The 12,188-nt window shown below is 54.1% G+C and overlaps 1 protein-coding gene across 1 annotated transcript in view; it reads right to left on the reverse strand.

The window, feature by feature from the left end:
- The window catches only part of AGAP3 (ArfGAP with GTPase domain, ankyrin repeat and PH domain 3), a 162,859-nt gene that overhangs the window by 17,329 nt on the left and 133,342 nt on the right, over positions 1–12,188 (reverse strand). The window contains exons 12-13 of the mRNA XM_009330229.1: positions 5,442–5,615; positions 661–822 (exon numbers count right to left, since the gene is read on the reverse strand). Coding sequence (XP_009328504.1) covers positions 661–822; positions 5,442–5,615 — 336 coding nt within the window. The remainder of the gene's footprint in view (positions 1–660; positions 823–5,441; positions 5,616–12,188) is intronic.

Here is a 12,188-nt window from a genome sequence, read left to right on the forward strand (position 1 = left end):
ATCATAGATGCAGGCTTTGGAGAATGCGGTTGCCAAGCTAATCTCTACTTGGACAAATCCGGAAGGCTTTTCACAGCAAAATGCACCTCCCTATGCCTTGCAGGCTCCCTGCCAAGCTTTGGGTCCCTCTTCAGAAACTGCAGAGACACCAAAGTTTCTCAACAGAAAAACCATCAGTAGTTTTAGCATAGGCAAAGCAATGTAAACATTTTCAACTGGTTTCCTGAAGTAGATAAACTTTTCCGAAAGTTTGAGGCAGATGATAGCCAGCATATGTCTTTCAAATGATGGAAGTTTGGCAAATTTACAAGCCAACAGAAATAGGTTCTTTCTTGCGGTAGAAAGCGTCTGCACACCTTAAGCATAGTTAAGCATGCCTTAACTGTATGGTGTGCTCTCAGCTCTGCTAACACAGTCAGCAATTATTATTACCACTAATAGTATGTGCAGTCACGGGCATGATGGCAGTCCTGCTTCCACTGCAGGTGAGAAATCAAGGGCAGAGCAAGAGGAGCAGGTTGCTCCTTTCTGCCTAAGCCCAAGCCAGCTCAGATGAGGAGAGCTCCAAGCCCCAGGTCCCCAGCGAGCCCCGGCAGGACTCCTGGGTGCCTGGTGCTCTGAGCCAGCACAGCTGCCACCCAGGCAGCAGACCTTTCCTACCTTCTGCTGCTGTGCTGGGGCCATCAGGCCGAGTCGTCCCTGTGCTCTTTTTCCTGCGATGCTTCTTCCTGTTTGCATGTGGTGATGGAGGCGGCTCCAGCTTCGGGCTGGCAGCACTGGAAATGTTCGGGCTGGAGCTGAGAGAATCGGCAGTACCGTTAGCTGGGAACAAAGATAAAGAAAGCAATGTACAGCAAGACAGTGACAGTCTGCTCTTTCTAGAGACAACCAAGCATCCTGGAGACAGCCCTGGTGCTCTGCCTGGCTCAAAATGCACAGCCCCACAAGATAGGACAGTACCCGCACTCAGCCCCATCACACAGGGCAGCTCCGACACCCACTCCAGCTCAGGCTCCTTAGGCAGGGTCAGGCTGGACACACTCTGCACTGGGGTTCATCCGGGATGATCACACAGAGACAACGCTGCCATCTACATGACTGGGACAAGCACAGTGGCATCACTGGGGCAGCCTGACATGCCAACCCCTCAGCGCATGTCCCTGTGCATACTGCTCAGCAGCAGCATCCTCACAGGGTGATGCATGCGTTTTGGGAAGGGCCAGTCCCAGGAGGTGCTCTCGGGCCCCCCAGGTGCAGATCCAGGTCCCGGGATCCTCACTGCCACTGCAGAAGCATTGATCCCCCACGGCACCGCTCTGCCAGACGAGGTGACTGGGGTTGCCACACTTAGGAACCTAAGCATGATGGTCTCAATAGGCTTCCGATACGGAGCTGAAGAAGCTGCATCCCCAGCAGCAACGCACCAAATTTATCCTCAATCATACTGTTCCTTACAATTAATAGCAGAATTAGAAACAATCAGGGAGCTGCCTAATTACTGTCAATTAGAGCGCGCTAATCAAGCTCCGATCACACACACACACGCTGCCGCTGCACTCACCATTAAATGTCAAATTTCATTAGAGACCAGCAACAAAATCAAAAGCCTGACATTCAATTTCAGCAGCACACACAGCGCAAGCTTCCAATCAGCATAAAAATGCAGACTCCGGGGAAGGCAACGAGGCGCAGGAGCCCTCGCTGCACTGTTAACCCTCTCCGAAATACACTCCTGCCTCTCCAGTGTCCACCCACCCACAGGGCACATATGGCAGCTCCGCTCTGGCCTGATTCTGTCCTGGGCAGCTTGCTGTCCTCTTTGCAACAACCCAATGTCTCCCATCAAGTCCAAACCTCCAATTTCCGTGTTTTGTGGAACCTGAAATTAAGAAAGCAATCACAGCATCTAACAAGGGCAGCACCCTCCAGCAGTGGGGACTGCCTGTGACTTGGCAAGCCCTTCTCCCGCTCCAGCCTAGCCTCTACTCTCCCTTTTCAGCCCAGTTCAGCCAGACTGGCTCTCTGGGGCTTGGTCTGTCTCTGTGTGGCAAGACAAACATCCAAGAGTGGGACAGAGACAGCTACAGGCAGCGGCCAGGAGCTGCCCCATGCAGAGGTCCAGCGTGCAGCCTGTGTCCCCCACGCAAGGCTGGGAGAGGATGTGGCATCAGAGCTCTTCCATCTCTGGTTTCTACTACATTTGACACACGCTAGTAGGGTGTTTCTGCTGCTATTTATCCACAGGGAAATAGTTCACCCTTGACAATAAGAGAGATAAATCTAATAAATTCAGACTCAATTTTTATAAATATAAATTACTGATACCATTCAACAGGTGTAAGGCACCTTCATCTCCCAGCCTGGATGTCGCAGGGGACTTGAACTTTCTCATCTGAGGCTACACGTGGTGCATCCGGCCTACCTCTGCTGCCCACCAGGACACCCCCTGGGCCAAACCACACACCACCAGCATCCTGCACCCCTCCAGGCTCAGTGTGAGGGTTCGTGCCCTTCTGCAGCTCCTGCCAACGCGCTTGCAGGCTGCAGTGAGTCTGACACCTCCCGCTCCGTGGAGCAGAGATTGTCCACATCCCTGCTCTTCTTACTGCCTAGCAGCTAGAGCCACAAAGCTGGGGGCTTCCAGGGCCCCCAGTGGGATGAGGATGGGACTGCAATGGGGCATGGGCAGAATGGGAAACATGCTCCCTCTACAAGATCAGGTATTACTTGCTCTGCTGCTTTTTTGCCAGCAGGACAGAATTGAGCTCCTCTGACCCACCCAAGCACTTCCAGCTGTCTCACCATGGGAACCCTTCTGCAGGCACACGTGGGACCTCCTCGTTCCTCCCTCCAAACCAGCTGGCCTTATAGGCAGCCCCTGGGTCCCCACGGGTGGGCCACAGAGGTCGTCCCATAAAGGACAAACACAAAATGTGCTGGAGCATGTTTACATGACCTGTACAGCCCGTCCCACACCTCTTCCATGTGCTCTCCAGGGCACAACCGGAGGAGGCAGCCCCTCTCTAGGAGCCATGAGGGCAGCCTGCACCCTCTGCATGTGCCTGCAAGTTTGCTCCGAGCAAAGAAATATTCCCCACGCTGCCCTGCTGTTTAGAGCTGGAAACACAGTGGAGAACTCAGACCTGGGCTGCACAGACACAGCGGCACAGCCAGGGTTCAGGCACAGGTGTGAGGAGGCACGCCTGCTTCAGCTTAGCTCAGCCCTGCAGCGGAGAGCAGACATGCCGCTCATCTTGGCACGCCGTGCCACACAGGAAGCACTGCCTGCCCCCCCTCAAAGCCCTTTCCCTCCTGACACAGAACCCACTTCTTCTGCTGGCCACTGGCTGTGCAGGTACGCAGCCCGGAGAGCTGCCAGCCTGGCGTGTGCACAGCCCAGGACTGCTCCAGCCAACAGGGACAAGAACCCAGGGAGCTGCTCACTGCCCCCCTGCGGCCAGGGGTTTGCTCCAGGGGCTCCGCCTGCCCCAGCCCTTTCTTGACAGCCCTGAGCGGTTCTGTGATGGGAGACAGATGCTGGGAGGTATGAGATCGCTGCTTTCCCTGCCAGCGCAGTGGTGACAGCGCCACGAGCTGTGAGTTAGGTGATGGACTGTGAGGCTGCTCCAGGAGGCCCCCAGCACAGCCAGGCTGGTTGCCCCTCATGCGCCGTGAACCCTTCAGCACAGCTGGCCCAGTGACATGTCTCTGGACACAGGGCAGGGCAAGGCAGGACTGACCCACAGGGCTTGGGGTCCAGCACAGTGCAGCAGGACCGGGGTAGAGTGGACGAGCAGCCATCAGCGCTTGAGACAGAGTAAGTCGACATGTCACCCCTCCATGTCACGGGGAGAAGCAGCATCATCTCAGCTCCTGTTTGTGTCAGTCTCCAGGTTACTTTGCATGAAAGAGGTAGATTGCTTTGGATGGCCACAAACGCAGCAGGCTTTTCCTGTGGACAGGGAGCAGAGGCCGGCTTGCTCTCCTGTGACACTCAGGCCAGAGCCGGGGCAGGCAAAATGCACAGTGCGGCCACGCTGGGCCCCTGGGCTCTGCAGCGGGGCTGCTGGGAGGAGGATGAGACCTGCCACAACGGTCCCTGGGGCAGGAGGCCATCCAGGCAGACAGCTGCTGTCTGGAAGGGCCGTGACACAAAATTCACCTGTGCAAAGGCAACGTGCGTGCCAACCACAGTGCTGCCGTCTGCTCGCCTGCACGAGCGTGTGCAGACCTTGCTGATGCACGCACAGGGGCATGCTTGGCAGTCAGCATGGGAGGCTCCTGCTGCCTACATGCATGGCTCCTGTGGGCAGGGCAAGGTGCCGCCTGCAGTGGGGGCACCCCTCTCCCAGTGTGGGGGACCGGCCCCGCAGCATTCCAGCAGATGCGCCTGTGCCCAAAGTGGTGCACGAAGCGGTCCCCTCTCGCACCCTGCTTCCTCCGGCACTGAAGGAGCAGAGGCTGCCCTGCTGCACCCCGTGTCCGAGGCAAGGGGTGGGGGGGCTGCCAGCACATTAATGCTCAGAGCTGCGCCCTTCCGCTCCCGTCGCCTGCGCTGCCCCATCAGCAGTAACAGTCTGATTAATTCGCTTCCAGCAGGGAGCTGATGGGGCCAATGATGGAGCCGCTGCATCAGGCGCGCTGAAATTGATAGTTTTTCACAGTTACAAATGAGGAGCCTCCTCAGCTGCAAATGGCGCCCGCACAGTCGGACTCCGGTAATGATCATAAAGAGGCTCTCTTTAAACTGCGAAAGCCCCTGGGACCGAGCGGGGGGGCGGCTGCTGCGCTAATGAGAACTACAAGGGGCGAGCAGGCATGGAAATGGCTCCTCCACTCTTGATGTGCATTTAACTGCTTTTTTAGTGCGGCGGCAGAGCCAGGAATGAAGGAGTGATGAATGCAGCACAAAAGCATTTATTTTCCAATTCGGCAAAGTGGCTACGTTGGGAAATGTATGAATTATTTTAATTCACTCAACTGTCCTGAAACATCACAGAGAGCGAGTGAGCGTGGGGGGAGGGGGTGGGCTGTGCTCAGTGTGTGCTCCAGAGACAGGAATTACTCCTATTCGTTCAGCTGCCCCAAAATCTGGGAGCTGGGCGTGCCAACGAGGAGCAGAGATGGGGGAAAGCAATGGTTACTCCTCGCACAGTGAGCCAAGAGTGGGGCAGGTGGAGGAGTAAGATCAGAACAGTCCTGCCGCAGAGCAGCATCCCTTGACTGGAGGGAGACTGCTTTACTGTGCCTGGCAGAAGAGCTTCTCCAGCTGACTGTCACGAAGGTGGACAGTCCCAATAAGGCCCCAAAGGCTGTGTCCGACACCTGTGAGCAAACTCTGGGCTCGCAGTCACAGGACAGAGCTCAGGACTGCCCCATCACCAAAATAAACCTCCCCACCTGCTGCAGCTGAGGGGAGCAGGGTCAGAAGTGCTACTTACAGGGGTTGGGGCAGCTGCCGGGGATAGTCACAGCCTCGTTCCACTGGTCCGCACTGGAGACAGAGTAGGAGCGCTGGTGCATGCCGTCTGGCTTTGAGCTGAAGCCCACCAGGTTGATGCCGCTGATGGAGCGCTCCGAGTGCAGAGAGGTACTGCTGGTCGAGTGGGGAGCACCTGCAAGAGAGACACCAATTTAGCACGGACCAACTGCTGCTCTGAACCATGGTGGAAGAAGGAAAAGCTGTCCTGTACCTGATGTGACATGCCCCCGGGTGGCCCTGCCTGAGGATAGGCTCTATTTGGCTCTCCATTCCCAAGGGCTGCCAGTGCATCACCCTCCCCAAAGATGCTGAGAAAAGAGCACTTCCCAGCACACACCACTTCTCAGAGGGACACCCAGCTTGATGTGTTTCAATGTAGCACCCCGGGACACATCGCTAGGCATCCTGGCACACAGCTTCCCCCTCCAGCCAGATTTTGCAGCTGGAGTTCATGGTCTGCTCACAATCTTCACTATAGCCTCAGGCACCTGGGCAAACACAAACCCACCCCATAACCAATGTGCCCATCCTCACTCCTTAACTTCACTCCTTGTGTGTCCCTAGCAAGAAACACAACCATGTTGGAGGCACTAGGAGTGAACGGAAAATCACATGGAGGATGTTAAAGGGACAAGCGGGGGAACAGATGTCTGTAAGGTAGGGATCGTGGGTGGAAAAGCCTCTTCCCACTAGCTGGAAACCCCTTGAGCTGAACCCAGATCTTGAACCCCCCCAGGAAAGGAGTGTTTTTTGGGACTAGAGGTCATCACAGAAGACAAGATCACTCAGAGATTCTGGATTACAAGAATATCCAAAATTTCCAGAATAGTAAACAGAGCAGCTCTGACAGGGAGCAAAAATCTTGTTGTTCAAGGCTGCAGGCAATCTGTTAAGGAGGATGATGCTGCCCTAGAGGGATTACCCTACACCTGCCCACTACAAGCACTTTCCTATGCCTTCCCTTAGGGCATTCAGCACCAGCCACCATAAAGCAAGTGCTCTGGGAGCCTGGGGGCAAGCAAAGGGTCCCTTTCCCTATTCTGAAGCTACCTTTCCTACTTCACAGCTGGAAGCACAGATGCTGAGCTGGGACTCCTACATTAGCCCGTCTGGCCATGGATGAGGGCAGGGCGTGTTGAATGGCTCTGGCTGCAGTGCACCCCGCTGATGAGATGTGCATCCACAGCCTGACCCATCTGCTTGCCCCAGCCCCGCCAGAGCCGACCACTCTGCAGCCATGCAAGGAGCCGGGCTAAGAGAAACCAAGCAAGTTGTTTCATGAGACTGGTATGTAAGTGGGATCCTTTCACAGAAGTAGGCTGGTGAGCAGATGGACACTTGCAGGAGCAGGTCCCCAGCTGGATCTGCTACCTCCAGGACAGCTCACCTGACTGTGTATTCACTGTGTAAAACCAGCCTTATTTTGCTCTCCTGAATCCCAGCATGGCTGAGGCTGGAAGGGACCTCTGGAGGTTGTCCTGTCCAACCCCTGCTCAAGCAGGGCCATCCAGAGCCAGCTGCCCCAGACTGTGTCTGGATGGTTTTTGAGTATCTCTAAGGAGGGAGACTGCACAACCTTGCTGGGCAACCTATTCCAGTGCTCAGCCACCCTCCACAAAGAGCAGAGCCCCATAAAATCCCATGTGGAGCCCCAAATTTTGTACATAAAGTTACTGTCCCTGCTGTTTCCATGAAAACCTAAGAAATGTGATTCAAGTGTCACTGGTGCCTGAGTGCTGCCTGAGGCTGCAGAGTGGCTTAAATGACAGCTCAGGAAGCCCAAATCCCCTCCTACAACAGGCGGATACAAGGCATGTGCTGAATGGAGGGGTGATGTGGGCCATCAGCCCTGCACCAGGCATGCCTGCTGTCCACAAGCACCTTTCATTCATTGCCAGCATGGTGGGTGTCTCCCACCATCCTCTTCCATGTACCCACCCTGGACCAAAAATCCCCTTTCTCTGCTGCACTGTGTAGGGACTATCTGTAAGCCTTGCCTGCAGATCCTGCCTGCCCTGACAGTGCCAACGCAGAGCTCGCAGGGCCACAGTGCCCTGCAGCCCCCGAGCTGCGAGGGCCCCTGCCCATGGGGCAGGAGCAGCAGAGCCACCAGCTCGTCTGCCTCTAGCCTGGCTGCCACACACTCCCCCTCCCTCCCCTTGTTCAGCGCCACAGAAACACGTGTAAAACCATGACACTGACTTTGCCTCTAATTAGCCCTTAATTTACAAGACACACTCGGAAGGGTAATTAGCTGGCGCTCTGCTCCTGACTGCCGCATCCATCTCCTCTTGCCTCCTCATGGGAGGGAGCGTGCTGCCACTGGAGCAGGGACAACGCTGCTCTCCTGGGACTGGGAAGAGCTGGGTCCTGGGGACTGTGCTGCTGTGTTAGGAGGAGACAGGACAGGACAGGATTGGGACAGAGCTCAGGCAGTGCCTGCCGGCCCCATTCCAGGCTGTGCACACAGCACATGCCTTTTGCCACAGCCATGGAGGAGAGGGAGGCAAACAGCAGGAGTGCAGCATGCCTGGGAGAAGCTCCTCCAGCAGAGGGGCAAGTCCTGCAGAGCCCCAGGGTGCCCGGATATGACCCTTGCACCTTCGCCCCAGCCACGCTGGGAGCCCCAGCCTGCAGACACGTGCCCTTCCATTGCTCCTCTGAGGAGCAGCATGGGCTGCCACAAACGCCCAAGTGCCCCAGCCCTGACTAGAGCCAGGGACATGCTGCTCTGCTGTGGCCAAGGCACCCTCCAAACCTGCCCCCAGCAACAGACCTCCTCAGTTTTGTGGCACTGTGAGGTGGGTGAGGCCGGGCAGCAGGAACAAGTGCTGGCAGCAGGAAAGGCAGCAGGAAAGGAAGGCTGCTGTGGTCAGACTCGCAGAGCAGCAACCCCAGGCGCCTTGAGAGCCTGCCCCACAGCACCGCTTAGCTTTGCCGGCAGCCACCCTAGGAGCACACCACTCTGCCAGGGCAGGCGGCCACAGCTGCAGCATGACCCATGCTGGGCCTGCAGGATGCCCGGTGTGCAGAGGAAGACACACTTGGGAGAGCCGCCGACATGCGCTCAGAGCCCGCACTGCATGCCCACAGTGACCACCCGACCCTGCACCGGTGCTCAGCACAAGCCTCCCAAGTCTGACGCCTGCCTTGCTGCAGCACGTGCCATGAAGAAACAGCACCAATTTGAAGATTTCATTTTGAAATGAAATGGTGCTGCTATGACTTCCAGGAACAGCTTCTATCAGCCTCTGCGGTCTCTCCAGGAGCTCCCTGCACTTTACACCAGCTGCCTGGAGTCACCCCGCTGCAGAGAAACATCCTCACAGCCCAGCCGCTTGCTTGGCTCATGGACCTCTTGGCTGTAAAAGTCTGGCTTGTCCCAGGGATCTGCAAGGCAGTCCCAACAAGTCTATAGCCCTCAGGAAGTGTGTCCCTTTGGAAGTGACACCACTGGCAGTTGCTGGATATGTTCCCTTTAAATTAGGCAAGCAAAGTGAAAGGTGAATAAAAGGCTACATGTAAAATACTAACTGCCTCTCTGAGCCAAAGCCTCCAGGAACTGAACTCTCCCTGACCCTGCCTACAGTCCTTCAAGCAAAGCTCTCCCAATCACTATTTCCTCAAAACCCAAAAAAAGGAGATTCATGTAGACATCTTAGTGGGACCTCACCAGCAGGCAAGGCTTCATGATGCCTTTTTGAGTAAAGCCTAACCGATGACATGGCAGTAAATGGAAAATGACCTAAAAACAGAACGTCATTTTTCTAAGCGTGGAGTGTGTCAGTCTGGCCACTTCAGTCAAACACTTGAATCAAAGCAAACTGGAAATTCTTCATTAAGGAGTGGATGCACAGGGAACAGGATAAAGGTGAGTTAGCAGAAAAGGGTACCATCAGCTGGGAAGGAGATCATTTGCAGAGTCACTCGAGGATCTTTGGGCAAATCTTTGGACAAATTTAATATTTTCAACAGTGATTTGGCAAAATAATACATGGGTTCTGGTGAAATTTCCTGGTGACATTGAGTTGGAAGCACTACCAGTATTTTGGCGATGAAGATGTCATGCAGGACTAGATGATTTTGAAAAGTGAGCTAACAAAACCACAACAAAATCTATTTAGTACAAAATGCGAAGACATGTACTCCGGAACTAATGGGCCTGATTCAGAAAATCCTGGGAAAATATGTACTGTTTCCATGTGGCTTGGATCGCACCCCAATGACAAGAATGTCTGCACTAGGCTGGGCCTCCTAACACCAGAGGAGGAGGAATTCTGCAAGTATTGCCTCGCCACAGCATCACCGAACCACACCACCACAAGGCTGGAAAGTCGAATGTGATCCCACATGTGCACGATGCGGTTAAGCCAAATGTGATCCCTTGTGTGCAAGATGAGGTAAGTCTTGCATAACTGGGAAGCATGCACGCTTTCTGCACAAAGCTGGTATGATACCTCACCTAGATCCTCATGCACAACCTACTACCTTGAAAAAAACTAATTCAAGGTAGAACGGGTACAGAAAACAAAGGTGACTTTCCATTCCTACTAATCCCATTAGCCTACCTCCTCACATCCTACAGCTTGCCGTTCTGAACTACTGCAGACTACCAGTAATAGCAACACAAAGTGTATGGACATCCTAAGTCACATACTTTTTTAATAGGAGTAAACCAGAAATACCTACATCCTTGACAACTTCATTCAGGAAAGGACTACTTCCTTTTCTTCCTTGAACATACAATAACCTGACCAGCACTGAAGAAACCAAGCCATGACACATCAGCTCTACCTCCTACCACCAGCATCCAACACCCACTTCTGAGTAAGCTCCTGGTGAAGCCAGATGTCTCCTTGATGCACACGTCCTGGGTGCTGAGTGTCTGCAGTCTGGCTAGGACATGGAAGAGAGACTGCTTCAGCAGCATAGATGGATATGCTCTGTGCACCAGCAGACAAAGGACAGATACCTGTCATTATGATCGTGGGCTAATCTCTTTGCTGCGTTTGATGCTGTCAACCCAGGAGTATTGCCATTTCAATCTGAGAAAGGGGACAGGGTCCCGAAGGCTCATCCTTCTTTGGCCAATGCACACAGCAGACTGCAACACAAAAATGTCTTCACACCCTCAGACCCCTGCCTGGTGATAACTCAAAGGAAGAGCTGTCTCTTGCCGGATTTATTCAACATTAAAGTGTGGCCAACAGAAGAATGGTCAGATGGCAGCTAGATTCTGCTCTGCCTGTGCTTCTGCACATCAACTACACTACTGCAGTCAGGCTGGCTTGGTTGGACGTGATTATCAGAAGTTGTGCACGACAAAGTGAGCTGGTAGCAAGAGAAACACTTTGAGAATTTTGCAGCTCTCATGAAAACCAAAGCTGCAGACTTCTGAACCGGTTGCTGCTGTCTGGAGTGAGCTTTGCTCTTCGTTCCTTTGCTGGAGCTATGTTCTGGCACAGCGTAATTACTTGTGGATGGGGTCATCATTTTTGCTTGAGCAGGAGACTAGGCCTCATCCTGTGGATACAGCTTGGCCTCAGTTCTTCAGACTTCCATCATTTCTCAGCTGGACTATCCCAACATGCTCTTTATCTGTGTATGAAGCCACAACTAGCACAGGCTGAGGCAGTGGTGGCAGGTGTTTTTAGAGAAGACAGGAGGCTGGCTGGATACTTCATCTCAGCTAAGACTGCTTGTATTGTCTTCTACCTCCCAGAAACATGAAGGGATAGATCCCCGACCATATGCACTCCGTGACTTCCCCGAGGCCCTGTAGAGCTAAGGGCATGGACAGACAATTGCCTGCAGTTATGTTTTTGCAAGGAACCACTGACTGTCCATCCCCACCTCAGCACTGTTCTCCTGGGGCAGATGGGTAGCTGCTTACCAGGTCCTTACAACATGGAAGAAACCGGGTTTGTTTGGGGGAACAGGGGTATGCTAAATTCTAAAGAAGCAGAAGCTGGATATTAGTTTGGGAATTCCCCCTTGTTGTATGGCCAAGGACAGCACAGGTCTTTTCTTTGAAGTGCCAGGCATTGCTCTGGCACAGGAAGAGGGACGCTGCCTCCACGCTACGTTGCAGCAGAGACTGCGGCCGTATGGCATGAGATGGTGATGGAGGTCACCCCAGGATCCCCAGCAAGGACACTCTGGCATGAAGCAAACCCTGTTTTCTCTTGTACTGCAGCAGGCCAATAGCACACTGCAGATTAATGCTATTCACTATCTGCCAAACCACGTCCCAAAGAGTCATCAGTTACCACTACCCATTAAGCAAAACTTTAAGGTACTTGTTGCCAACTGATCATCGTATATTCCAAATAAGAGTCAGAATTCCTGTAAGTCACCTTAGTGTACTGACTCTCAAGTACTCTGTTGGTGTCCACAGCCAGAGCACGTCTCAAAGCCTCCCCGAAAGCCGTGCGCATGGGGCAGCCACGGCTGCTCTGGACCCCAAGACACCACTGCTCCTGGGTTGCGTGGAGCGGGCTGGATGGGTACCCACCTCCAGCTGGTGGGAATCTCCTCAGTTCCGAGAAACCAACCAGTTCTTGAGGGGAGGTGAGAGCCAATAAGCCTGGTTAAGCTGACTGCCTGTGAAATCCCTGCTGGTAAAGACATAATTCACCACTCTCCATCAATGGGTGGTCAGCTGCCATGTACGCAGGACTGCAGCTGTCCTGGGAGAACCCCGCGG

Source organism: Pygoscelis adeliae, unplaced genomic scaffold (assembly GCF_000699105.1).
Source record: "Pygoscelis adeliae isolate BGI_AS28 unplaced genomic scaffold, ASM69910v1 Scaffold348, whole genome shotgun sequence".
NCBI lineage: Eukaryota > Metazoa > Chordata > Aves > Sphenisciformes > Spheniscidae > Pygoscelis > Pygoscelis adeliae.